General features: G+C 41.3%; 1 protein-coding gene across 2 annotated transcripts in view; it reads right to left on the bottom strand.

Annotated features, from left to right (window-relative positions):
• Window positions 1–4,782: 4,782 nt before the first annotated feature.
• The window catches only part of LOC139169644 (extracellular serine/threonine protein kinase FAM20C-like), a 36,293-nt gene continuing 17,519 nt past the window's right edge, over window positions 4,783–23,556 (bottom strand). Inside the window, exons 5-11 of one of the 2 annotated variants that reach the window (XR_011559507.1) lie at window positions 22,292–22,407; window positions 21,761–21,941; window positions 17,598–17,707; window positions 12,846–12,927; window positions 10,869–10,928; window positions 6,343–6,692; window positions 4,783–6,145 (exon numbers count right to left, since the gene is read on the bottom strand). Coding sequence is in view for 1 of the 2 variants with exons in the window: in XM_070756104.1 (XP_070612205.1) it covers window positions 6,455–6,692; window positions 10,869–10,928; window positions 12,846–12,927; window positions 17,598–17,707; window positions 21,761–21,941; window positions 22,292–22,407 (787 nt within the window). In the remaining variant the exon portion in view is untranslated. Of the gene's footprint in view, window positions 6,693–10,868; window positions 10,929–12,845; window positions 12,928–17,597; window positions 17,708–21,760; window positions 21,942–22,291; window positions 22,408–23,556 lie in introns of both variants that reach the window. The other variant, XM_070756104.1, reaches the window with a different exon arrangement.

The raw sequence follows: 23,556 nt of genomic DNA, 5'->3' as shown, positions 1-23,556 counted from the left end.
CCTGACCCGGGCTGTCAGTCTTCCGCGGCGCCCTGCGCCTATTGGTTGGATTGAACGAGAAGCGCCCTCGGTTGGTCGCGTTGCATTTCTTTCCCCGTCCCCTTCTTTTTTTTTTTTTTGGTGTCTGTCTGTATATGTGTTTGTGTGTGTGTGTGTGTGTGTGTGTCTGTGTGTGGATTCAGTTGCCGGATTGCGCAAGAAGAAGAAGAAGAAGAAGCTCCGGGGCGGGATAAAGTGTAGCGGGGGTGGCTCCGACCTCTGGCTAGGCGGGGCATAGAATAGGAAGGAAGGTCGGAAGGCGGGCCTATCATTCTCGCTTTGGGAAGGGGTTTAGCGGGCCTCCGGCGTTGGCTGATTAGGAGTTTGGAATTTGTGGGGATTGTTTCGTTTTGCCTTCTCCGGTCCTTTCCAGGTCTCTGTTTGTTTGTTTGTTCGTTCGTTTGTTCGTTTGATCCAGAGGTAGGCAAAGTTGGCTCTACTATGACATGTGGACTTCAACTCCCAGAATTCCTGAGCTAGCATGATTGGCTCAGGAATTCTGGGAGTTGAAGTCCACAAGTCATAGAAGAGCCAACATTGCCTACTCCTGGTTTAGTGGAACAAGTATAGGCTGGTAGTTTGTAAAAGCATAACATAAGTAGTAAAGAAGCAAAGAAGACAATAGGACAGGTACGATAGGCACAACCCTTACAAACCTCTTAGAAAAGGAAAGAGGTCAACCAGATTTATTTATTTATTTATTATTTAGATTTGTATGCCGTCCCTCTCCGCAGACTCGGGGCGGCTCACAAGAGTACAACAATTCATGACAAATCTAAATTATAATTTAAAATATTTTAAAAACACACAAACATACCATGCATAAATTGTATATGCCCGGGGGAGATGTCTCAGTTCCCCCATGCCTGACGACAGATATTCTGAGGTTACAGATTTTGAGGTTTGGGGAAGAAACCAGAGAGTCAGGTAATGCATTCCAGGCGTTGATCACTCTGTTGCTGAAGTCGTATTTTCTGCAATCTAGTTTGGAGCGGTTTACGTTAAGTTTGAATCTATTATGTGCTCATGTGTTGTTGCGGTTGAAGGTGAAGTAGTCACTAACAGGAAGGACATTTTGGTATATGATTTTATACCTGTTTGAGCTTTCTCCTTTTTATCCACCCACCCTCCCAAGAACCTCACTCCTGTGAGGGGGGTAAGGGGTTGTGTGGGCTGCTCTAGCTTGGTTTGGGTGCGGAAATGACACAAAAAGCTGCAGGCTCCCTCTCTGTGTATCTCTTTCCCCTCTCTGTATCTCTCCCTCTCCCTGTTTCTCTCTCTCTCTCCCCCTCCTCTCTCTGTATCTCTCTTCCCCTCTCCTTCTCTGTCTCTCCTCCCTCTCTCTGTATCTCTCTATCACCCCCTCCCCCCCCCCCCCGTATCTCTGTGTTAAAGTTGCTCGCCGGACAGCTATTGTAGAGGTCCAGCATGAAGGGGGTTGCCTGAGGCTGTTCCCTCCCCCCAGGCCTGTCTCCACCTCTTCCTCCCTGGCGGACTTCCTCTACTGTTGCCTCAAGTCCCATGAGAAGTGGGTGATGCAGAAGGAAATCCTGTCCAGGCTGGGCTTGCCTCACTGTCCCCAGCCTTCTCGTAGGCTTCAGCTGCAGCAACCACAAAAGCCTGAAGTTCCTGTCCCTCAGCAACGCTGCTGGTGGCAGCAGCTGTCATCCCTCCCGCTGGGCAGGCTGCACTCCGCGCCCCTCTTAGTGCTGGATCTCCACAACACACTGTCCGGGGAGGAGACGGAGGAAGCGACTTTAACACAGAGATGCAGGGGGAGGAGAGAGATAGAGAGGGGAAGGAGATACAGAAAGGGAGAGAGAGAAAGAGAGAGAAATACAGAGAGGAGGGAGATAGAGAGGAGGGAGAGAGATACAGAGAGGGGAAGAGAGGGAGAGAGATAGAGATGGAGTGGGAGAGACGGGGAGAGTGGGGGAGAGATACAGAGATGGGGAGACACAGAAGGGGAGAGAGATACAGAGAAGGGAGAGGCATAGAGAGGAGGGAGAAACGGGGAGATACAGAGAGTGGAAGAGGGAGAGAGATAGAGATAGAATGGGAGAGACGGGGAGAGTGGGGGAGAGATACAGAGATGGGGAGAGAGATACAGAGAAGCGAGACGTATAGATAGAGAGGAGGGAGAAACGGAGCGATACAGAGAGGGGAAGAGGGAGAGAGATAGAGATACAAAGAGGGGGAGAGAGGGAGAGAGATACAGAGGGGGAGACACAGGGAAGGGGGAAAGATACACAGAGAGAGATAGATGGGTGGGAGAGAGGGAGACGCATAGATGCGCAGAGGGGTGAGACATAGATACAGAGGGGCGGGGGAGAGACATAAAGACACAGAGATACAAAGATGGGGAGAGGGGGAGAAGGATACTGAGAGCGGACCGGTGGAGATAGTGAAAGGGAAAGAGAGCCATAGAGAGATGCAGAGAGTGGGGGAGAGAGATAACAAAAAGAGAGAGGAGACAGGGTGAGGGGGAGAGAGAGATACAGAGACAGGGAGAGAGAGTGACAGAGAAGAGGGAGGGAGGGAGGGAAGGAAAAGGATTTTGTGGTTCCCAGTTCTCTATCCTAAGAATTGGCTGGGTAGGCATGGCAAGGAGGTCATGTGACTGGGTGGGAGTGAGTGATGTCAAGTTGGCTAAGCCCACCTAGGTTTTGTGGCTCCCAGAGTTGTTTTTCTGTGGGAAACAGGGTCCAAATGGCTCTTTGAATGTTGTAGTTTGCCGACCCCTGAGCTAGGTGGTTCATTAATCCCACTTTGGTTAATCTCAAAAAACTAAGTAAGTTTTGACCTGGTAGAAATTGGATGCAAGTCTAGCAGCACATCCATACCTGTAGATTAGACATATAATCTGTGCTTTTCTGCCGATGCTCTCACACTATTTAAACTTTATAAAACCTGCTTTTTCATTTCAGTTTTCCTTTAAAAAGTATATGAGCTTTAGCGCAAAATCTGAGCTGATGAATCAAATTAAGTATTCTTTGTAAAAGTGACAGAGCAAAAAACTGTAATTATGACCATAACCCTTATCGATTTATAAATGTATAATGGTTAAAACACGTCTAAGGCAACCAGGATTTAGTTAGGTGATTGTGCATCGTGGACTTCTTGGTCTTAACATTTTCACACGGAAAACTCTTAATCTACAGCAGGGGTGTCAAATTCGATTTCATTGAGGGTCACATCAGGATTGTGTTTGATCTGGGGTAGGTGTGGCCAACTCAACATCACTTATGTCAGGGGTGCCTATGGTGGCCTAAGTGTTCTGCCAGCAAAAACGGGCTCCCCAGCTCCGTTTTCAGCTGCAACGGCCTCCTGCAACACTCTGCCAGCAAAAGCAGAGTTTGGGAGCTCCGTTTTTGCTGGCAGAGGCACTCCAGGATGGTCCTCCACTGTTCCCAGGGCGTCCTTGCAGGCCAGATCTAAGCACTCTGTGGGCCGGATCTGGCCCCTGGGCCTTCAGTTTGACACCCCTGATCTATTCAATAAATAAATAAATAAGTAAATAAAATAAAATATAAATAAATAATAGATAGATAGATAGATAGATAGATAGATAGATAGATAGATAGATAGATAGATAGTATCAAGGACCAAGTCACCAAGTCCTATAATTCCTTAGAAATTATAATTTGTTTTTTAAAAAATAAAATTTATTTATTTATTCAAATATAACAAAAAAGACATACACAAAACATATACATACAACATTTGGGAAACGAAAGTTTCCCCATTTTTTTTTTGAATGTTAGATCAGAGAATTTTGCTTCTTTCACATGTATAACAGACTGGCTAAAAGAAATAATGAAAGAAGAATTTGAAAAAAAAACAGAATTATATTTACAGTATTGGGTATTTTTAATTAAAAAATGGAAAAAGAGGTAAGATACTTAGTTATACACATTTTAACAGCTGCTAGGATAGCATATGCCCAACAATGGAAAATAGATAAAGCACCAGAAGAAAATATAGTAATTAAAAAAATATTGGACTGTGCGGAGATGGACAGGTTGTCGAAAAAATTAGAGGGAAAGGAAGATTCAGATTATTATAAAATATGGGTTTTACGACTGGTTAAAGGAAAGAACAGCGAAGAAATAATAAAAATTCAAGCAAAGCAACATGTCAAATAAAAGAATTAATACTATGTGAAAGAAGAAAAATTATAATTTGTTATGGTATCTATTATTATGGAATGAAAGTCTTTGCATCTGATAACTTTAGTCTGTGAAATGTTTTTCTACAACAAACCTGGTAGTTCTTAAGGTGTTTTACTCTTAATTGCATGACTAATAGAACTACAGTATATCCATATCAATATATACTGCTCAAAAAAATAAAGGGAACACTCAAAGAACACATCCTAGATTTGAATGAATGAAATATTCTCATTGAATACTTTGCTCTGTACAAAGTTGTATGTGCACAACAACATGTGAAATTGATTGTCAATCAGTGTTGCTTCCTAAGTGGACAGTTTGATTTCGCAGAAGTTTAATTTACTTGGAGTTATATTGTGTTGTTTTAAGTTTTCCCTTTATTTTTTTGAGCAATGAATATACATCAAATCAGAGATTTGTACATTTTTGGATTTTTTCCAGATGTGCTACCAGTTGGCTACAATAGGCCAAATTTGAGGATGACCCTGTATTGAAGCTTAATTTTCAGTTTAAAGTGAAAATTGCTGGTTGCACCCCATAAGTGTAGCTAGTATAGAAATTTAAACACATATTTATATCATGTTCCGAGTATTTATTTTCATCGTACACTTTTATTTAACAGGATCTAGAAAATCTGTTGCTGTGGAAAACTTGAAAAAGATATATATGAACATTGAGGCACAATTAATAAACATGATGCAACCTTTTCAGAGTTAACACAATCACCTGAATAAACCGTGGCAAATTTGCTTGTCATTTTCAGCAGAAAATATGTCTTGGCTACTTTCCCCTCTAAATATCATTAAAACAAGTTGTTATTCATTCATTTGTTATATTCTTGGAGAAATAAGAATACTCGTACCTAAAGTTCCCAATAAATTTGTTATACAGTGATGAATCGCTAAAATAGTATTCAATTGCTTAAAAAAAAATTTCCATCTAAAAGGCCATAAAACCAATTCATGGGCAATCATGTTAAATCATTGTGTAACTGTCTATGCGTGTTTTCCTTTCAATCCACTTACCCAAGGACAGGAGTAAGCAACCTGTCTCTGTCAAGATGCTTTAAACAGCGACCTTCATTGGCTAGCTCATTGGCTGGTGTTTCTGGATGTTGCTAGCAGATGTACAAAAATATCTGGAGAACCACAGCTTACCTGCCCAATAGGAGCCTTGCCTTGAGTACACATTCCCCTTTATGGGTAGACCTCACACATCATAAAGCATTTCCTCTTTATATACGAAAGATCTAAAATTTTATTTTTGTCATCACCAAGAAGGACTTGGGATAAATTATCTACTGATAAGCCACTGCTGGTCAAAGTCAATAATATAGGTTGGATTGTTTACTATCAACTGGTTATGTTCCTGTACAACAATTTATATACTGTTGTATATGATTTCCCTTTAGATGGTCATTATCTGAAACAGAATGTTGCATAATACATTGAACTAATCATTCAGCATATAACCATATACTGTATATGTTTTCAGGCAGATGATTCCAGGTTCATATCTTGCCTTTTCTAAAAGGACCTACAATAGGAAAACTTGGTGCCTGAGGCCTTAGTAGGTAATATTGCCCAACAGTTGTCAGAAGAAAGGTTTTTTTCCTGTCAATAGCTGTAAAGGCAACTTCTGACCAACTTCAAAAAACTGGTGACCCGAGACACTAAAAGCTCCCTGGCCTCCAATCTCTTTTTTACTCCTGATACTTATTTCTCTCTCAAGAGGCAGTCTGGAGGAATTGACACCATAATCTGGTGGTTGGCCTTGTAGTCTGAATTGTCTATGATTGGCACCATAGTCTGAATCAGTCTATTGGAACCAGAGTCTACGGTTGGCACCATATTCTGAATTGATTTCTTGCTGTGCGTGACTGTTAAGGCAACGGGTCATCTAGACCAGTGTTTCCCAACCTTGGCAACTTGAAGCTATTTGGACTTTAACTCCCAGAATTCCCCAGCCAGCGAATGCTGGCTGGGGAATTCTGGGAGTTGAAGTCCAAATAGCTTCAAGTTGCCAAGGTTGGGAAACACTGATCTAGCCCTTACTTAAATGAACAAATGTTCTGATCTTGCAGTGGACAAAGTTCCCAGTTCCATATTGGAACTTAATAAACTATAGAAGCCCCCCCCCCCCCCAAATAAATAGCAATGGTAGATCTGAAATAATTTCTTCATCAGTAAACAGAAATAGCAGGCTGGGGTTATTGTGTGTCTACTTTATCCAGCTACTCTGAACTAAAAATACTGCTTTCTTTTTAAGTCATCGATTATTACTTCTTTATGTCCATCTGCCTTCTGGCAGTTTTCCACCATAGCCAAAATCTTTTTGAGTCTTCGGTCCAGTGCTTCTAGGTGAGGTTCTGCTAAAACTGGAGACAGGGGATCTGAGGCTAATGATTCACGCATGACATCACTCAAGCGAAAAGGTTCAGTGGCAAGCAGTTGCAGCCTCAGGAAGGTTGACTTTTTAATCCTGGAGATGGTAACGACAAGGAAAAGAGAATATATACATGAGAGAGAAAATATAGTATTTACTATTTCTATCAATGCAATTGAATTAAAATAAATGCATATGGACTTGAAATACCAGTATGAATCAGGACGGTCATGAGAAGTCTTAGAACTGTCAAGGTGGGAAATGCTCATAACTATTATGGAGTCCAGTAAAGTACTATAATTTCTGCACTGATTGATAATAATAATAATAATAATAATAATAATAATAATAATAATAATAATTTATTAAATTTTTATGCCACCCCTCTCCAAAGACTCAGGGCGGCTCACAACATAAATCTTCAAATTAATGTAAAAAGTTACTAGTTTAACAATGCTTTTAAAATATCCTATTTGTAAGTTCGATGACATTATTACTACAGTAATGCTGACTTGTTACTAGGAACTGGCCTGAGTCATACTCTGCTTTCTAAACAATTTCCAATATTTTACAATCATTTGCTCAGTAATTCACATCCATATTTTATTACAGCACAAAACCATTTAAGCATTTCCACTGAAAATAATAATAATGTGCTATGGGTATTTGGGGAAAATCCATTCCTTGTTATGAATTGAATCAACTAAATCAACCTTTTAATCTGGTGGTGTTTACAAAAAGTTCTCTGGTTCAGATTACAAACACATGCTTTCTCCTGTAGTTTGAGAGTGGAAGTAGTTTGGTAGGCATTTTTCTACCCAGAGCTTGTACATTTTAACAGATTTCTGCCAGAAACATGGTTACAGTGTTCCCTCGATTTTCGTGGGTGATACGTTCTGAGACCGCCCGTGAAAGTCGAATTTCCGCGAAATAGAGATGCGGAAGTAAATACACCATTTTTGGCTATGGACAGTATCACGAGCCATCCCTTAAGACTTTAAACCCTTAAATTACCATTTCCCATTCCCTTAACAACCATTTACTCACCATTATTACTGCTACTCAGCATTGAATAAGACACTTAGTGATCCTGATATTTATAAACATAATTATTTATTAACAATATTTTGTTTTGTTATTTATTTGCAAAAATTATTAGTTTGGCGATGACGTATGATGTCACCAGGCAGGAAAAACCATGATATAGAAAAAAACCCATGAAGTATTTTTTAATTATTATTTTTTTAAAACCGTGGTATAGGCTATTTGTGAAGTTTGAACCTGCGAAAATCGAGGGAACACTGTACATGGTCTTTTGCATTTTGAATTGCCCTACATCCAAATATGTCAATTGGAAACTTCCACCAATCTCAGATAATTCATAACTGGAAAGGGAGCTGGTGTCAGGATTGGGGTCCACTTGATGCAATATTCCAAAATGCAGAGAGAAGAATTGTAGTAACTTTAAACATGTAAACTGCTTAGTCACAGTGAATATGCAGATTGTAATGTAATCTGATTGGCTGACAAAAATATATATACACAATGCATCTTTGCATAGGTGTGGCTTGTGGCTTGGCTTGAAGGTATTGTGGCTTAGTATGGTTTAGAGTGGCTTGTGAATTAGTGTGGCTTGTGGTGGCTGAAGACTTCTGGCTGAATATTGTAACAGAATAGTAGATAGGAGAATTGTGAGTACTTTGTATAGTAACTGCTAGAGAGATAGCTACAGTGTAAATAGTAAGTGTAGGTTAGAGAAGTAAATATTTTCTGCAGTGCGTGTCTTCAATTATCTTCAAGACAAAGGTTCCTGATATCAATTACTATGTTTATATATTCAATTACTATGTTTAGAAAATTTACAGCTATGCTGCCTCCGAACTGATTTAACTGTTGTTCATAAAATCATACATGACAATGTACTCCCTGTTAGTGACTACTTCACCTTTAACAACAAGATCACACAATAGATACAAACTAAATGTAAATCACTCCAAACTAGACTGCAGAAAATACGATTTCAGCAATAGAGTTGTCAACGCCTGGAATTCACTACCAGACTCTGTTGTTTCCCCAATCCCAAAATCTTCATCCTTACATTATCTACAATAGACCTCTCCCCTTTTCTAAGAGGTCTGTAAAGGGCGTGCATAAGTGCACCTTCATGCCAACCGTTCCTGTTATAATGTCTTTTTATCTTTTCTATCTCTATACTTATGTGAAACATACTACAATACAATACTACATTTGTATGACAAATAAAATAAATAAATAAAATAAAAAATTAATATAGAGAGAAAAAAATGGTAATTCAAAAGGACACCATCAAATCAAGGAAAACATACTAAAAACAAAGTTCTTATTTTCGATTAGAATATTAATTTGATTTAAAGAGTTAAGATTTTATCCTTTTTTCTGTATTAAAAATTGACTTCAAGAAAAGAGGGGTAATTGTAACCCCTAATATGTGTTTAAATGTTTGTAAGTTTGTATGTCTTTTTTACTGAAAATTAATAAAGTTTATTAATAAATAAATAAATAAATCCTGGTCTGAGGCAGGCTGGTTAGCTGCTATGGCTATCTGAGTGGGCTAGCTTCTGCAAAACGTTACTCCAACAGCTGGTTCGTGGAACTACAGAAGTAGGGGAAAGACAAAAACTTGACCTTCAAAATTATCCTACACACAGTCCATGGGTGGGTTCTAACTCACCTCGCTGCTGGTTCACTTCCTCCCGCACTGCATGTGGGCACATGTGCATGTGCAGTGGCAAAAAATCCGAACCCCCAAACCCCAAAAAACCCCCCATGATGGTGATGCATTCACGGTGCTGGAAACTCAGCTTCTGCACATGTGCAGAAGCAAAAAATTCAAAAAAAAAAAGGATAGCAGCACCCATGGATCAGCACTGAACAAACTGGTTTTGTGATGTCATTGTGACATCACCAGCGGGTTGTTACTCGTTCGGGCGAACTGGTCCAAACCGGTAGGAATCCACCTCCGACACAGTCATATTAAACCACCTTGCCCGACTTGGAGCTCTTTAGATATATTAAACTTCAGTTTTTTCAAGAGGAGTTGAAGTTTATTCAGAAGTAAATACACCATTGTACCATTGGGTATTCCAACCGCAGTTAATTTTTTTCTTTATCTTATATTTTGAGATCATTTAGATTTAATATTTTCTAAATATGATGGCCACGTTGGGTGAAAATTATGGAATCTCTTGAGAACATTCTCTATGAGAAAGGCTGATTTAGGCCATCTGGGTAAATTTAATTAATGGGCATGCCTTTTGTTTTGTAGACAGTCAAGAAATATCCAAGAAATTGGATATGAGATGAGTGGCAAATAAATCTCATAATTAAATAAAGAAGTTTGAGCACTCAGCAATATTGGACTAATGGTAAGAAACAGTTGAACAGAAATCACTCTTGTTCCGACATACAATTGTCTACAATGAAGGATTTGGATATGTGTCCGCATATTAAAAACACAGCAGTTTTGAGAGAGCACCTTGACAATCTCACTTACAAGCAACATTAGTTTTTCATTGCAGAAATCTGGAACTTTCTTAAAACTTCCTTGTAGCATTCCATGTGTAGGTCAAAGGTCATATGGATGGGCATGCCCAGATATGCCAGAAACCACACATGGGATTCTTATTAGTTCACATTATGCTGTTAGTATCAGTTAGCATGTATTTCGCTCAGGCTTTGCAATTACAGGTTTCTGGTAGGCCTGGAAGGTTCAGGGAAAATTCATGTTCTCAGGAACAGACAGTATTATTTATTTTATTTATTTATTGGATTTGTATGCCGCCTCTCTCCGTAGATGAAATCATGAGAAAAAGATGGGAGTACTAGGTGACACCATTAAACACATTCTTTTACCGAGCTTCTCACAAGTTTCCTGTAAACTTCTATCATATACCTGCAGCCATATCTATGATGTTGGCATGCTTATAAATTACAGCATCATGTAAAATTGCATGTGTGTATTAGCTTCATTAGGTCATAGATAACAGAGTATTATATAAACGTGCTATGTGAAATAAGTTAGTATACATTTAGGATAAGTTTAGGATTATTTAGGATAAGTTACTTCTTTAGGTTCTTTTGGCTTCTTAGCCTCTTCACTAATAAAATAAGGCCTTTGGCTTTTTTCACCCTGTGATGCTCTTTGTCTATTTCTGAATCTACTGCGATTCAACACATCCTAAGTTATGTTACCCCAGCAAATGCAAATTTCAAGAAGTAAAAAATCAGCCTTACATGCAGCATTGACGAAGAGGAGTCAGAATAGACATTTCATCATGAGAATGTCTCCCAAACCTGAGAACAAGAATAAAAATAGCAAATTAGGGTATGATTTGGGGGAGGAGTGATGTTATCCACTACAAACAATTTCCCTGTTCTGCAGAGAAAGAATAAAGAAAAGAATTATCTAGAGGCAAAACAGTTGGTAGGAATTCTTCTAATCATACTGCTTCAGTGGTGGGTTACTGCCAGTTCAAACCAGTTCTAGAGAACCATTAATGGAAATTTTGCGTGGTTCCCCAAACTAGTAATGATCTCTGGCTGGCCACGCCCCTGAACCGGTCCCTGGTCCTGTCTCTCAGTCGCTGCATTCAGGGGGAAACCTTGCAAAGTAAAGAAAAAAAAAGTTATTAATTGCCTTGCACTCACAAGAAGTTTTTCTTTACTTTGCAAGATTTTTCCCTGCACACAACAGCTGAGAGATGATCTGGAGCTGCCATTCTCCGGTAGGGTGGGTGTGTCGTGGCTCTCCTGCCCAGGGTGAAAATCTACTGGTTCGGACCGGATTGGGCCTACCGGTAGTGGTGGCTGCCAGTGGTTCGCAAAATCAATAGTGATGGCTGGCTGGACATGCCACCAAAGTGGTCCCCGATCACTGCTTACGTGCCCTGCCCCACCCAGTTTCTGCTCTGCAGCTTGCCCGACTGAAGTGCTGTGCCCTTGATTTCTCTGCCAGGTAAGCCTGCAAAGTCGTGGCCTACCTAGCTGCCTTTGCCCGCCCCACCGTTCCAGTCTGTCTTCTGTACTCCACTCCTTATGGCCCCCAGCCACAATATGCTTTCCTGTCTTCCATGTGACCTTCCTGATATCCGTATGGGCAGTTGGTGAAGGCAGGCAAAGAAAAAGAGAAAGAGAAAGAAGGGAGGGAGGGAAAGAAGGAATGAAGGGGGAGAGAGAGAAGAAAGAAAAAGGAAGGAAGGAGGGAGGGGGGAGAGAGAGATATGAAAGAAAGAAACAAAGGAAAAGAGAAACAGAAATAGAAGAGTGTTAAATCAGGAGGCTGGATACCATGGGTTGATAACAGCTCTTTTATTTGCAGAGAACGATCAGAAGTGTTCAGCTCTGTTAACAGTCTCCAACTGAGAGCAGCAGCAAAAGCTGCATCTATACTTTTAAAAGTGCGGGAAAACCTTCTGACAGCTATTTGTTTTTGGCGGCAAGTCTATTTGACTTGCCGCATCTTAACCAATCAACGATCAGCTTTAAAACAGGATAGCAAGACATAACAAAGGGAGAGAAAGGAAGGGAGGAAGGAAAGAAGAAAAAAAGAAAAAGAAAGAAAGAAAGAAAAGAAAGAAAGAAAGAAAGAAAGAAAAACTTATGACCACAGTTGAGTCCAAAATTTTGGTTGCTAAGCAAGAGTGTTGTTAAGTGAGTTTCACCATATTTTACAAGTTGGCCACACCCACAATCACCTGACCACCATGCACGCCCACTGGGTCACCTGACCACCAACACAAGCAACGAATCACCTGACATATCTACATGATCACATGACCACAAAGCCACATCCCCAAATAATCTATGTCCATGGAACCGGTTGTTAAAACATTTGAATCCCACCACTGTCGCAGAGACTAGTTCACTGAATTCTAGCACAAGACTACTTTGCAACTAGTTCTTCCTTGTTTGAAATCCTTAACTTGTAAACTCTTGCTTTCAAAGTCTCACAATAGGGGTAGTGGTGGTTTATTTTGAATTAGTGCAGAATAGTTGATGTTGCGTTTTAAAAAATCTGGGACTTTCCAAAATGTGTTGAAACTACAATTCCCAGATTGTTTAGGCAGGCGCATCCCCCGTATATCTGAAGAATGTACTGAGATAACCTCCCACGTAAGCCCTGTTTTCAAAGATACAGATAGTTATAATCAGAATTCAAAAGCTTTCCAAAATCTCTTGCCCATCCTTAGGAAGATAACAGCACTTTCTCACCCTCTGCCATTGTCCAGGTGAAGATAAAAAGTCTGGTTACCAAATTTTTCAAATGTCTCATAATGGTGCCTGTCCATATTTCCTGCAGATAAAGAGAAAGCAGTGGAAGAAAAGGTATCACTAAAATTTGCCCATACCAGAGGCCAAAAGTATGTACTGTAGTTCATTTGTTCTTTGGGAAATATGGATATCAACTATGACTCAGTTCTGTTTCTGACATGAATCTGTTCAAGCAGAGAATTGTCTTTGGAGTGACCCAATTCTTAGGTGGCCATTAGAATATACACTGCTCAAAAAAAATAAAGGGAATCCTTAAACAAGACAATGTAACTCCAAGTATATTTCCCCCTGGGGGGGAAAACATTGACCCTCTCAGAGAGGGTCCGCAACTTGGGCATCCTCCTTGATCCACAGCTCACATTGGAGAAACATCTTTCAGCTGTGGTGAGGGGGGCGTTTGCCCAGGTTTGCCTGGTGCGCCAGTTGCGGCCCTATTTGGACCGGGAGTCGCTGCTCACAGTCACTCATGCCCTCATCACCTCGAGGCTCGACTACTGTAAGGCTCTCTACATTGGGCTACCTTTGAAAAGTGTTCGGAAACTTCAGATCGTGCAGAATGCAGCTTTGAGAGCAATCATGGGCTTCCCAAGGCATGCCCATGTTACACCAACACTCCGCAGTCTGCATTGGTTGCGGATCAGTTCCCGGTCACAATTCAAAGTGTTGGTTATGACCTATAAAGCCCTTCATGGCATCGGACCAGAATACATCCGGGTCCACCTTCTGCCGCACAAATCCCAGCGACCGGTTAGGTCCCACAGAGTTGGCCTTCTCCTGGTCTCGTCAACTAAACAATGTCATTTGGCGGGACCCAGGGGAAAAGCCTTCTCTGTGGCAGCCCCCGGGGGAACCAGCTCCCCCTGGAGATCAGAATTGCCCCCACCCTCCTTGCCTTTCGTAAGCTCCTTAAAACCCACCTCTGTCATCAGGCTTGGGGGGAACTGAACTACCCTTTTCCCCCTAGGCCTATATAATTTATGCATGGTATGTTTGTGTGTATGTTTGGTTTTAATAAGGGTTTTTTAATTATTTTAAACATTAGATTTGTTACATGCTGTTTATTACTGTTGTCAGCCGCCCCGAGTCTACGGAGAGGGGCGGCATACAAATCTAATAAGTAAATAAGTAAGTAAGTAAGTAAGTAAGTAAGTAAGTAAGTAAGTAAGTAAGTAAGTAAGTAAGTAAGTAAATAAATAAATAAATAAATAAATAAATAAATAAATCTTCTGTGAAATCAAACTGTCCACTTAGGAAACAACGCTGATTGACAATCAATTTCACATGCTGTTGTGCACATTCAACTTTGTATGGAACAAAGTATTCAATGAGAATATTTCATTCATTCAGATCTAGGATGTGTTCTTTGAGTGTTCCCTTTATTTTTTTTTTGAGCAGTATATAACACAGTAGAGTCTCGACTATCCGTCCTTCGGTCATCTGACATTCCAGATTATACTATGTTGTGGCTGCTTGGGGTTGTGGCTACAGACATTTCCGCGTCCCCCAGACACGCCCCCAAACATGGCAGCCGCTATCCTTGGGAAAGCAGAAAAGGATCACTGATTTTTTTAAATTTTGAGAGGACTGAACTGTTTATACATTACAATATTGATACTGCAACATTGCTGCAATAAAACATCAATACCTTTGAAATTCATAGTAATTTTAAGGCTTTTCTTAGATCCTCTGGATTATCTCCCCTTGCCTATGTAGTTTTGTGTATGATATGACTGTGTGTATGTTTTTATATATTGGGGTCTTTGTCTTTTTAGACTTTTTAATGTAAAACTGTTATTTTAGATTTTAATTATTAGATTTGTCACCATGTATTGTTTTTATCACTGTTGTGAGCCGCCCCGAGTCTACGGAGAGGGGCGGCATATAAATCTAATAAAAAATACTAAAATAATAATAATAATCTGACATTTCTGGCTATCCGACTATCAGCCTGCCTGTTTATGTTGGATAATCGAGACTCTACTGTATTGGGTTTCAAACAAACATTATATTCTACCACTGTCAGAAGTGCATTTGTCTGAGTCTGCATTTTAAAAAGAGAGTGATACAATCATGGATGAGTTATATTACTTATTCTGCAAGTTTTAAAGAACATGGATTTTCTCTTTTTTATTATTATTTTTAAATTTGAATGTACAAAAATAACTTCCAGCATATAAATCATACAAATAGTAGCAGTAACAAGCAGGTAAGTCAACATAAAAGGACAAAAAAAGAACAAAAAACAAACAAAGACAAAAACAACACCTTTTAAGAGCGGAGAAAAACCAAGAGACGAATATGGATTTTCAAAGCCAAAAGTCATGCAGTATATCAGTAGTGGGTCCTTAACTGAATTTAAACATGCCTGGGATAAACATACATATCCATCCTAAGATAAAATACAGGAAATAGTATAAGAGCAGACTAGATGGACCATGAGGTCTTTTTCTGCCGTCAGTCTTCAATGTTTCTATGTTCTAAATCCTGCCGCTACCGCTTCTTATATGCACTCATGTGCGATGCTCCTGCGCATGCGGAGACGTTTCTGCGCATGCTCAGAAGCGTCCCAGGCGGGTGGGTGGAGCCTCCCGCCGCCACTACTGCTGGGTCACAGAACCGGGATCAACCGGGATCATCTGACTGCTGCAGTACATAAGCTGATTTATAGGATGAGAAAGTGAATGGCCGTGTGTATCAAATAAACCTTTCCCCCCCTAATCCTCTAACTGACAAACATTCAATGAGTCAGATTATTAGTATTTGAATAGATTGTTTTATTTTTTAAGATGCCACGTTTGTGCTTCTGTTAGCCACTAATCAAATAGGTTACTCTAGGTCAATTAAACATTGTAATAACAGCTGCATTTTTGGAGCAAAAATTGGGAATAGATGGGATGACCAATACAGTACTCTAATGGTGAACCTTTTTTCCCTTGGGTGCCAAAAGAGCATGGGCCCATGCTATTGTACATCCCAGAGTGTCCACACACATAATTCAATGCTTAGGGAGGCTGGAAATGGCCTGTTTCCCAACTTCTGGTGGACTCAATAGGCTCTTGTTTCACTCTCCCCAGGCTCCAGAGGCTTTCTTGGAGCTGGGGGAGGATAAAAATGTCCTCCCCCATTCTCCCAGAGGCACTCTGAAAGCCAAAAATGCTCTCAAAAGCCTCTGTGCAAGCCAAAAGTCAGCTGGCCAGCACACACATAGAAACCTAGAAGACTGACGGCAGGAAAAGACCTCATGGTCCATCTAGTCTGCTCTTATACTATTTTCTGTATTTTATCTTAGGATGGATATATGTTTATCCCAGGCATGTTTAAATTCAGTTACTGTGGATTTATCAACCACGTCTGCTGGACATTTATTCCAAGGATCTACTACTCTTTCAGTAAAATAATATTTTCTCATGTTGCTTTTGATCTTTCCCTCAACTAACTTCAGATTGTGTCCCCTTGTTCTTGTGTTCACTTTCCTATTAAAAACACTTCCCTCCTGGACCTTATTTAACCCTTTAACATATTTAAATGTTGCGATCATGTCCCCCCCTTTTCCTTCTGTCCTCCAGACTATACAGATTGAGTTCATGAAGTCTTTCCTGATACGTTTTATGCTTAAAACCTTCCACCATTCTTGTCAATATCTTTTTGTAGGTGAGGTCTCCAGAACTGCACATTGGAACTGAGCTAGGGCAACAGCTCGCGTGCCAGCAGATATGGCTCTGTGTGCCACCTGCGGGACCCATGCCATAGGTCTGCAATCATTGCTCAAAATGCTTATACTGTACTGTATATGTCTATTATTGAAATGTGGGATGTAGGATATGAATATGAAAAAAAAATGCAATGTTTCCACTAGAGGGCATAGTGACACATGTTTGCCATTACAAACTATAAACTATACCATTGTATATGGAGTAGTAATTTGAATAAAGGAGCTTTTAGCAGGCCACATTTTATCTGAATTTTCTTACAGGTATCCTGAAAACGCTAAGAAAAGATAAAAGTTTTGTCTCTGTGTAAGTCTGAAAAGTGAAACTTACTTTGCATAATAACCTGAAGCTGAGAAAAAGAACAAAAATAAGTTACAGTTTTTACTGTATAAAACGGACAGCTTATGAAACCTGTAGAGCCGTTGACGGTTGGACAGAACTGGACTGAATTGGCCAACAATAGGCCTTGGTAAATGGTGAACATAAGGCCTTCAATGAACTTACTCAGGATCCTGAAATTTAGTTAAGATGCAGGCCTCTACATTCCTTATTTTGACAGGTCTTAACTGGTGTGAGTTTGCTTCTTCTGAAGTGGGATAACCAGCTGAGAAAAAAACCAAAAAGTCCCCTTCTGCAACTGTAAGGCAATGCTAAAAAATAAAAACAGGCCAGAACAAGCGATTTTGAGAAATGTTACAGACGAAGCGACTGTTTTCTTGTGAATTTCAGCACAATGTGCTGCCAGTTCAAAGCCGATTTTGAAGAAGCTGGAGGGCAGCCAGTTTTGCACAGAGATTCTTTGTTTTGCGAGATGCAATGGGCCTTATGGTTAGGAAACTTGAGCACCACCGCCTCATTCCTGCAAGCTGAGCTGAAACATCTGCAGCAGTGGAAATGCCAGACAGAGACTTCTGCCCCTGCCTTCTGCTACCAACGAGCCAGGTCCCTTGTCCCCAACATAAATATACATTAACATACTTACCCATGAGAAAATCAAGCATCGTCATGTCAATGAGGCTCAGAAGTCTGGCAGTGTTGTTATAGGGAGGCGTCTTTCGAACCTGAGCACAGTAATTTTCATTCTGCTCCCACCTGGGAAAAGTGAAATAGCATCTGCTAAATTTTGGACCTAACGTCTCTGTTCATAAAGGCCTCAAAAATTCATGGCTTTCGACCAGGCTTCTAATGGTTAATCATTTACAGTAGTTGACTTTTAGTATTCTATCTGTTTATCCAGTTTTCTCTGCCTCTGCCCTACGCCCCCCTTTTGTACACTTTTGAGCGGTGTATAAGAAGTATTTACCAACATCAAATATCCATGGTGTGTTTTCAAATATAATTTAGTTATTCTTCATTTTAATTTTATTTTGTCTTTCTGTATTAAACTGCTGAGATGGTAGTACAGTGGTACCTCTACTTACGAACTTAATTCGTTGCGTGACCAGGTTCTTAAGTAGAAAAGATTGTAAGAAGAAGCAATTTTTCCCATAGGATTCAATGTAAAAGCAAATAATGTGTGTGATTGGGGAAACCACAGGGAGGGTGGAGGCCCTGTTTCCTCCCAGGAGATTCCTAGAGAGGCCCCACGGAGGCGTCTCCCTGCCTTTTCCGGCCCTATTTCCTCCCAGGAGATTCCTAAAGAGGCCCCACAGAGGCTTCTCCCTGCCTTTTTCGGCCCTATTTTCTCCCAGGAGATTCCTAGAGCGGCCCCACAGAGGCTTCCCCCTGCCTTTTCCGGCCCTATTTCCTCCCAGGAGATTCCTAGAGAGGCCCCAAGGAGGCTTCTCCCTATCTTTTCTGGCCCTGTTTCCTCCCAGGAGATTCCTAGAGAGGCCCCACGGAGGCTTCTCCCTGCCTTTTCCGGTTACAGTTTCGTAGGCTCGGGTTTGTAAGTGGAAAATAGTTCTTGAAAAGAGGCAAAAAAATCTTGAACACCCGGTTCTTATCTAGAAAAGTTCGTAAGTAGAGGTGTTTGTAGGTAGAGGTACCACTGTACATGCAGTCTTAATAGCAACAATAAATAAATTGGAAAGAACCAGCAGCTTTGGTCAAATTCCTTCCTCAGGTCGCCTCGAGCATTATGTCATATTTTGCCAATTCATGTTGTGTGAGTACAGAGATTATTTTGAGCTTGTTTGCATGATGCTGCAGTTTACAAAGGTCAAAATACTTTGCTGTGTGAGCTGAGCTACAAATGACTTCTCTCTTTTTCCCACTCATGCAGATGCATACTAAGTGATGACACTGGAACCAGGAAAATCTCTGAAGCATCTTTTCCTCTTTCCGCCAATAAAATGAGAATAAGTGGCACAATGACATTCCTGCTCCTCTTTCAAAGCAATGAGTTTATGCTGGCTCTTCTCATTGCTGATAGGGTGAAGACTTTAAGAAAAGCAACAGAAATAGGGACCGCCTTCTGCCGCATGAATCTCAGCGATCGGTTAGGTCCCACAGAGTTGGCCTTCTCCGGGTCCCGTCGACTAAACAATGTCGTTTGGCGGGACCCAGGAGAAGAGCCTTCTCTGTGGCGGCCCCGACCCTCTGGAACCAGCTCCCCCCGGAGATTAGAACTGCCCCCACCCTCCTTGCCTTTCGTAAAGTTCTTAAGACCCATCACTGCCGTCAGGCATGGGGGAACTGACACATCTCCCCCGGGCCTATACAGTTTATACATGGAATGTTTGTGTGTGTGTTTGCTTTTAATAATGGGGTTTTTAGTAGTTTTAAAATTATTAGATTTGTTTTTACATTGTTCTTGTTATTGTTGTGAGCCGCCCCGAGTCTATGGAGAGGGGCGGCATACAAATCTAATAAATAAATAAATAAATAAATAAATAAATAAATAAATAAAAGTGGCATGCTTGCCCTGAAATATAATGTATTTTTGTGACATGAGCCTTACTTACAGGTAGGAGGATCACACAGAAAGTGATGCACTACATTTTTTTCTCAGCCTACAGTAATGGTACAAATGCAAAATTTTAGATATACAGTACATTATTTGAATTGTCAGGAGTGTTTGCATAAATTTTTCGTTTCTACAGACATAGAGCGTAGCTGCAGCAGTGTTCCGAAATGGTGTCTGTAAATGATGTACATTACAAGCAGTGTGTCATCATTGAATTTCTCACTGCGGAGAAAGAAACTGTTGGGAACATTCACAAACGTTTGTGTGCAGCGTATGGAGAATCTGCAGGCGACAGAAGTACGGTTAGTCGCTGGGCATAGAGGGTGAGGCCATTAGAGGTGATTTGCACAGTGCAGAAATAGCTTCGTGACCAGAACAAGGAGTGGTACTGACAGGACATACACGCCCTTGTGTCTCGCTGGAGGAAGGCCATAGAACGGGACAAAGATTACGTGGAAAAATAGGGAGTGTAGAAGAAACATCATTCTTACTTGTGTGTAAGTTTCATTGTGTTCAATAAATAATTGTTGAAGAAAAAAAATGTGATGCATTACTTTCTGGATGACACTTGTATGAAGCAGTATGTATGTATGTATGTTTAATTTAAAATTTAATTTAATTTAATTTAATTTAATTTAATCAATTTTTAGGCCGCCCTTCTCCTTAGACTCAGGGCGGCTTACAACATGTTAGCAATAGCACTTTTTAAACAGAGCCAGCCTATTGCCCCCACAATCCGGGTCCTCATTTTACCCACTTTGGAAGGATGGAAGGCTGAGTCAACCTTGAGATTTGAACCGCTGACCTTCAGATCTACAGTCAGCTTCAGTGGCCTGCAGTACAGCACTCTACCTGCTGCGCCACCCCGGCTCTATTAAAATAAGAGGTTCATTTCCTCTTCTTCGTTTTCAGGTGATCATATTAGCCAGGTAACAGATCAGCATTTATTTATACAATGGTGAATAGGGGAATATATCTTTCTGTTCATTTCCATGTTCTGTCACAGTTATAAGTTTTCATTGTTTTAATTTTAGATTTCTGAATCTTTTTTGATCTTGTACCTGAAGCTCGAGATATTTATAAAGCTATATTCATATATAGAAAAGACCTAAAAACATAAAACATAAAAACTATTTCCATTAGTTACTTGAGACCCATACTTTGATCTTTTAAAAACAGAATCAACTTCTTCAAGTCACTAGTAATGAAGGAGCCACAGAATATTTTGCAGTTGTGGTGTTCTTCATCCTCTTACTGGACTTTTCTTGAGCTCACTCACATGAGCATAAAAGCAAGAGGAATTTAAAAAATTAAATAGATGCATTGGGGGGGGGGTGTTGTAGGCAAGCTGGCCAAATTGGTGGGCTGAGAGATGTACCTTCATGGCTTGCACAGATTCCCTTAAGTTTGGATTAAGTAACTGAATTTAAACATGCCTGGGATAAACAAATATCCATCCTAAGATAAAATACAGAAAATAGTATAAGGGCAGACTAGATGGACCATGAGGTCTTTTTCTGCCGTCAGACTTCTATCTTTCTATCTTTCTGTGTTTCTATGTTTCTAAGTGCCTCACATTCTCCTTTCCTTGGTTGTCCTTTTTCTCCATCCATCTCATTTGCCTCCACTGTAACAAGGGTAATCTTGAACCTCTATCTCCAACCTTGGCAACTTTCAGATTTGTGGACTTCAACTCCCAGAATTCCTCAGCCATCAAAGCCCACAAATCTTAAAGTTGCCAAAGTTGGAGACCCCTGATCTAGAATGTGCTTTTTGCCTTTTAAATCCTCTTTTTTTTTTAGCAGTAGTTGTTGTGTCCAGAGGACAGTTAGGCCTTGTACCCGCCCCATATTCCTTGGGCGGGAGAATACTGCAAGGTGATTGGTTGGCTCAGCCTGGCAGCCCAGGATATATATAGCTGCCAGGCACGACCATGTTTGTATGGTCTTGTTCTGTAAACCGTTACTTACTGTTAATAAAGAACCGTTACTCACTACAAGATTGCAGTCCTTCATTCCAGCAAGGATCTAACATCTGGCGACGAGGAAACGGGCACCAGAGAGAAGGTAACCAGGGACTTCCCTCAGCTACCGCTGCTGTTCCCCTCAGCCATTTTCACGGCACCACACCGAGCCACGCAGAAACCGAAGGAAAACCCCGCTGAATTTTCCCTTGCTGCTGCAGGCTGCCAGATTTCCCTCCATAGTGGTTTTTCTTTTCTCCTTTTGGATACTCACTCAGCTTTCTTGGTCTTGGAATAGGATCGCCTCCAGGGACTCCGCCATGACCGGCGTTCAGCTATAATTTTGTCAGGCAACAAGGCTGCCATGGATCCCTCAAGCTGGTCAGGTTTGCCACACAAAGCATGTTCAGTGGAGCAATAGTAGGAGCACTCGCCAAAGAAACAGATGTTGCCGGCTGGTTGATCCAAGCAAAATGGAGAGAAGCAAAAGTTAAGGAACTGCAAAACAGACATTTTTTTCTATGATTGATCATGCCACCACCTGCCTTATGGATTCAAAGGGAGAAGGAATAGTTTAAATTCCTTTCATAGTTAATCTGTCTTGGTCTTCTCTTAACTGTTGCGTTTGCTACAATGCAGTGGTGAAGCTGGCCAGAAATTGGAAGAGCCACCCTAAATCTAGAGAGCAGTTTATTAGGAAAGATTTGCACAATTACCCCCATAAATTCAAAAACACAACTATTCATTATTTCCAAAGTTGGTGGGGGGGGGGGAGATGTCAAGAATGGGGCAAGGAGAGACTCACCTGGGGAGATGAAAAACGTTTTAAACAGTTTCTTATCTGTTGTAATGTCACGAATATCCTCGCTTATGTTCACCAAGCGTCCAGAAACTGGAGGAATTCTTCTAAAGTCCAAGATCCTGCATGGAAAAGGCAAATGCAGAAGGAAAGTTGGAATAAAGAACAGATAGCTTAGCCCAGTGATGGAGAACCCTTTCCCCCTCGGGTGCTGAATGAGCGTCCGTGTATGCGATTTATTTATTTATTTATTTTATTTTATTTATTTATTCATTTATTTATTTTATTTATTTATTCATTTGTCCAATACACAAATACATAGGAAGAAAAATAGACATGTAGTAATATATACAGTGATCTCTCGGTTAGCGCGGGGGTTACGTTCCAAGACCTCCCGCGCTAACCGATTTCCGCGTTATATTGGATGCGGAAGTAAAACCACCATCTGCGCATGTGCGCCATTTTTTTCATGGCCGCACATGCGCAGATGGTGGAGTTTGCGTGTGGGCCGCGGGGAAGACCAAGGGAAGATTCCTTCAGCCGCCCAACAGCTGATCTGCTCCGCAGCGCGGAAGCAGCGAGGAGCCGAAGATGGGGTAAAGGCAAAGGGGAAACCCCATCTTCGGCTCCTCGCTGCTGCTGCGCTGCGGAGCGGATCAGGTGTTGGGTGGCTGAAGGAACCTTCCCTTGATCTTCCCGCCAGATCACTTGCCGCTTGCCGCTTGCCAGTCCACACACACCCCCCCCTGGATGAGCGGCCCCGCATGGCCCCAGCGCCGGACTCCGTTGCCGGCGGGAGGAAAGCGAATGCCACGGGGCTGGGCTCGGCTCCCCCCTCGGCTTCCCCCCTTACCAGCCCCGCCGCGGAAGGCTCCATTCTGTTCCCTGCCGGCCCGATTGAGCGGCCGGCGGTCTCCATTCAGGGAACAGACGTCCACCCCCTCCTCGGAGTCCCCGGCACCCAGCGTCCCCACGCCGCCTCCACCTCCCGGTAATGCGCCCGACCTCTGCCTCTCTCTTTCTCTCTCATATACCACGCCGGCAACAGGGAGAGAAAGAGAGAGAGAACTAGCGTGGACTTATTTTTTATTTTTTAATATTTTATTTTTTTAATTAATATTTTTTGAAAAACCGCGTTGCAGCGTTTCGCGCTAATCGAGAACGCGCAAATCGAGGGATCACTGTATAAGGGTAAAGTGAACTTAGAGGAGAAGATATATGAAAGGAAGAGAATATATATGATAAGTGAGAGAAAGGAAAGACAATTGGAC

The sequence above is a fragment of the Erythrolamprus reginae genome, chromosome 6, assembly GCF_031021105.1.
Source record: "Erythrolamprus reginae isolate rEryReg1 chromosome 6, rEryReg1.hap1, whole genome shotgun sequence".
Taxonomy (NCBI): Eukaryota; Metazoa; Chordata; class Lepidosauria; order Squamata; family Dipsadidae; genus Erythrolamprus; species Erythrolamprus reginae.
The sequence above is the reverse complement of the archived record's forward strand: the minus strand, read 5'-3'. Positions and strand labels throughout refer to the sequence as shown.